Here is a 5,000-nt window from a genome sequence, read left to right as displayed (position 1 = left end):
TATCCAGGTATCTTTGTAATATTAATAATTTGGACAAGTAAGGTTTTTATTGAGGTGACATGATGCCTGCAAGGGTGACAGGAGAGAGAAGAGGAAAGAAAAAAAGGATTAAAAGGAGGGGAAGATGAAGAGATACAAAGGTAACTAAACTGAAGAGATAGAGAAAAAAAAAGAAAGTTGTTAATTGTAAGAAAAAAAAAAAAAAAGGTGAGAGAGGCAGTGTCATCAGGTAAGCCGTCGCCAGGTAAGGGATAGCCAGGTAAGGGAGCAGCAGGTCACTAGGGCAGGTGGGCAGGTAATGGATCGCTCCCAGGTAATCATCAGTCATTGGCACAAAGGTAAAAATAGTCATTTGTTACCTGTATGGAAAGCCAACGGTGCGGAAAATGTGTCCTTTGATTTATGATTCTGTGTTATACTGATGTTTATTATTACTATTATTATTATTATTATTAGTAGTAGTAGTAGTAGTAATAGTAGTAGTAGTAGTAGCAGTATTTTATCTTATTCGTATGGGTTGTTATTGTTATGAGTGTTTGTCATTACTGTGTGGCTTACTGTTGTTATGTTATTACTTTGATCTTGTTATTCATTACCTGTATGGCTTGTTATTGTGTTTACTAGTGGTGTGTTAGGTTCATTTAGTCGTTCATTTACTGATTCGTTCATGTGGACGTTATTAGGTAATATGTATCATCTACTGTTTATTATTACTATTATTACTATTATTATTATTATTATCACTGTCACTTCTCGAACTTTTTTTTTTACTTTGTTAAGATTGTGACCTAATATAGAATTATCATCAATTTTCAATATTAGTTAAATGTTTCATGGATGCATCAAACCTCGTCAAAGTTGTTGTTGTTATTGTTGTTGTTGTTGTTGTTGTTGTTGTTGTTTTCAGGTGTGTGTTATCAATATCATGAGGTTTATAAATGTGTCACTATTATTTTTTTTTTCCAGGTGTGTGTCAATATTGATTATTTTCTAGGTATATCAATATTATTTTTGTCAGGTGTGTCAGCATCTATTACCTTCAGGTGTGTACCAGGCTAGTCAGGGTCTTCATGGTATACCTTAATTAGATTTCCCAGGTGTATGCATTAATATCAATAAGGCGTTCCAGGTGTGCGTCAATACTAATTAGCTTTCCCAGGTGAGCTTCCAGTACTTAGCCAGACACGTGCTGGAATCACTCGGTGTCCACTAATAACTTCTTCCAGGTAAGCGTACGAGCGTTACAGGTAAACAGAGGCCATTAGTGCGTGGTAATTAGAGTTTCCAGGTACTTTCCAGCAGTTAATCCTACAAATGAACTGGAATCTGTTTTCATTATCAAGTTTTTCCAGGTAGACTCCCAGTAGTTAGTTACACAGACGAACCGGTACCTGTCAATATTAATTAGTTTTCCAGTTGATTTTCCGCCAGTTAGTTACACAGGCGAGATGGAGGCTGTCATATATCAAATAGTTTTGCAGGTAAGTTTCCAGGTGACAGGTACACTCGCACAGGTGAGGTGAAATGTATCATCGCATCATTTACGTGTATTTTGATGTTTACTTCCTCCACGTAATTGTTTATCCCTTTCATATTCAAGGTAACGCGCACCACGAATTTTGCATCAACATAAACATTTTTCTCGCATTTTCCCTTTCGTTTTTCTGTACTTTTCATCACAGTAATGACAAAAGTGAGTTGTTTATTTCATCTTCATATCCACAACAATATTCTCCCCACATTCCATTTTTATTTAACTACTCTTCCACAGGTCATCCACATCCACATCGAAAACCACACACTCCACTTCACCTCACACAACATTCACTACCTCCACATAATTCCTCATTCCCTCCACATCCAGAGCATCTTTTCTCCACCTGACAAGCATCGCCATCCACACTACCCTTCCTGTCTTCCACAAATAATTAAACCACATTGAAAGACACAAATTAATTCACCCATCTCACATATATTTCTTCCACTTTCCTTCCCCCGTCTATCAAAAACACTCCACACTTATCCTCCAATTTCGTATTATCAATTAGAGACTGGCATTTCACAGGGCCTCTTTTTAACCCCGCCTTTTTTTTTCCATCCCTTGTGTTGCCGTAAGCCAGAGTCCCTATTACATTAAATATAAACACATCTAAACCATCCCCCATCGTACACAGAAGCAGGCAGGGAGTTAGAGAGTTAATGAGTACCTTTCCTCCATCTCTCAAATCTATCCCTTCCACATCTAACACAAAAACAGGAAGAAAATTCAAGGTACTGCATTCTTCCTCTATGTAATGTACTTCTTCCGCACGAACACTCCTGAAGCCAAAGGTTTTACTGTGAATGAGTGTGAACAGTGGAGCTCCCCACCTAAGGAAGTCACCAATGCTAACACACGTACAATGTTTAAATCATGAGTTGTCTCCTACATTTTTGGAATCCCTCATAGCCTGTAGGAATTTATTTATTTATTTTTTTTTTACTATATTTTACGGTGTTTTAGTGTACGTAACTTACTTGTGACTTCATTTTTGTTTACCACACTATGATATTTGCACGTAAAAGTCACTACCCAATAAGAAAATTACAAGAATATGAATATTAACCCTTGGACTGCAACTCGGTACACCTTTCCTTAATTACCAATCACTCTGAGACGTCTTTACTTGTTCTGCAGCCACATACAATCTTTAAACTGCGTAGAAACTGCAAAATCTATCCATTTCAATCCCTTACTTTCTTGCAGATGCTTATAAATTTTTCATGTATTACTTCTGGTGTTGCTAACTTCCTTATCGCACTGAAAGAGTTAACCACCTAACATTCCACCTGCTTCCACTTCAGGCCTGCGCATCACCAAGGTGGAGGTGCCGCGCTACCTGATCGTGGGCAAGCAGGCGACGTTGCGCTGCCACTTGGCGTTGGAGGGGGACGTGCTGTACTCCCTCAAGTGGTGGAAGGACGGGAAGCAATTCTACCAGTACATTCCACAGAACAACCCCCCCAATGTGGTGTTCACCGTGCCGGGCATCACCGTTAATGTGAGTAATGGTGTAGCTAAAGGAGAGTCACTTGGTACACCTTTTCCTAATCACCAATCACTTTGACACATGCTTGCTTGCTCTACACCCACGTCTGACATTTAAACTGGGTGCAAATTGTGAAATGTGTCCTTTTTTTTCGTAGCTGACTTTCTTGTGGACGCTTATAAAAAGACTTCATGTGTTGCTGCTGGTGGTGGTGGTGGTGGTGGTGGTGCTTGTGTCGTGTTGCAGTGAAAGGGTTAAGGTTACTGGCACTGTTTCACTCGTTATGTGATGCTTAATCAGTTTTCGTTTTTTTTCTTTCCTTCTTTATTCATCGTTTTCTCAATATTCCTTTATTAATCTTCTACCTATTCTATTTATTTTTTTCCTTTCTTTCCTTTATTTATTTCTTCCTTTCTTCCTTGATTTATCTTCTACCTATTCTATTTTTTTTTCTCTTTGTTTTTTTCCTTTCTGCCGTTATTTATATCATATACTTCTCTTTTCCTCCACTGCTTCCGTCTTCTTCTTCTTCTTCCTCCGCCTCTTCTTCCTTCTCTATCTTCCCTTTGCTTGTTTTCTCTTTTCCTTTATTTCTTTATTTATTCTCGTCTTCATTCCTTTACTTGTTTACACCTTATCCAATTCTCTTATCCTCCACTACTTTCTTCTTCTTCCTTCTTATCCTCTTCCTCCTTGTCTTCCTCCATCATCATCATTATCTGTTGTTCTTGTTGTTCTTGTTCAGCTTATTGTTGTTCTTTTCTTCTTCTTTGTCTTCTGCTTCTCCTTCTTTACCCTTGTTTTCTTTCGTTTCTTCTCTTTGTCCTCATCCTTCTTATTTTTTTCTCTTCCTTTTTTTTCTTCCTTCAGTCTGTTAGCGTACAACAGTTAACTAAACAGCCTCGTTAGAACTTAAAGGTTTATTGCTGTTCGGTCTTCCTTTGTATTCCTCCTCCCCCTCCTCCTCCTCCTCCTCCTCCTCCTTCCTTCTTATTATCCTTACTCTTACTTTTATTCATTATTATTATTATTATTATTATTATCATTACTATTATATAAAAAAAAAACACACAAACGCAGAAAAATGAAAAAAAAAATTGAGACAATCCTGTGATGAAAAATAGATACGAAAAATGAAAGAACAAATGAGAAATAAAAAAGAAATATCACAGCAATTAAGAGAACATGTAACGACTTAACAAGAAGATAAATAACAAAAGAAAAGCAAAAAAAATATAAAAAAAAGGTATGGAAAGTGAAGCTGGAGAGAGAGAGAGAGAGAGAGAGAGAGAGAGAGAGAGAGAGAGAGAGAGAGAGAGAGAGAGAGAGAGAGAGAGAGAGAGTAAAAAGACAAAGATGAAAGGCAAGGAAGGAAGAGGAAGAGGAAGAAGTAAAGTGAACAAAAGGAATGAAAGGATAGGCTGGGGAACACAAACACAGAGAGAGAGAGAGAGAGAGAGAGAGAGAGAGAGAGAGAGAGAGAGAGAGAGAGAGAGAGAGAGAGAGAGAGAGAGAGAGAGAGAGAGAGATGCGTGTGTCTGACCTACAACTACACTTTTACTCTCTCTCTCTCTCTCTCTCTCTCTCTCTCTCTCTCTCTCTCTCTCTCTCTCTCTCTCTCTCTCTCTCTCTCTCTCTCACACACACATTAATATCTTACTCCTCCACTTTCACTGTTATTAATAAAGTACAAACAGCCTCTCACTCTTTCTACCATCACTCTCCCTCTCTCTCTCTCTCTCTCTCTCTCTCTCTCCCTCCCAGGCCATTACAACGCACAATGAAATACGTCAAAGGCGGCGTATTAGTCTATTTATTTCATAGGTAACCCATTGAAGGGGACTAATTACTTCTTTTCTCTCAATTATACAGAAGAGAGAGAGAGAGAGAGAGAGAGAGAGAGAGAGAGAGAGAGAGAGAGATTAAATTCAATGGTTGTTTATTTTACTTAATTTGTTTTAGTGATTTTTT

At 38.1% G+C, this 5,000-nt stretch overlaps 1 protein-coding gene and 1 long non-coding RNA gene across 2 annotated transcripts in view; one reads left to right on the top strand and one right to left on the bottom strand.

The window, feature by feature from the left end:
• Window positions 1-5,000, bottom strand: part of LOC135113087 (uncharacterized) — a 143,328-nt gene that overhangs the window by 81,949 nt on the left and 56,379 nt on the right. The gene's annotated exons all lie outside the window — the stretch shown is intronic.
• The window catches only part of LOC135113086 (uncharacterized), a 122,909-nt gene that overhangs the window by 76,002 nt on the left and 41,907 nt on the right, over window positions 1-5,000 (top strand). Inside the window, exon 3 of the mRNA XM_064028112.1 lies at window positions 2,845-3,041. Coding sequence (XP_063884182.1) covers window positions 2,845-3,041 — 197 coding nt within the window. The remainder of the gene's footprint in view (window positions 1-2,844; window positions 3,042-5,000) is intronic.

The sequence above is a fragment of the Scylla paramamosain genome, chromosome 25 (assembly GCF_035594125.1).
Source record: "Scylla paramamosain isolate STU-SP2022 chromosome 25, ASM3559412v1, whole genome shotgun sequence".
Classification (NCBI taxonomy): Eukaryota; Metazoa; Arthropoda; class Malacostraca; order Decapoda; family Portunidae; genus Scylla; species Scylla paramamosain.
Note: the sequence above shows the minus strand (reverse complement) of the source record. Positions and strands in the feature narration are given on the sequence as shown.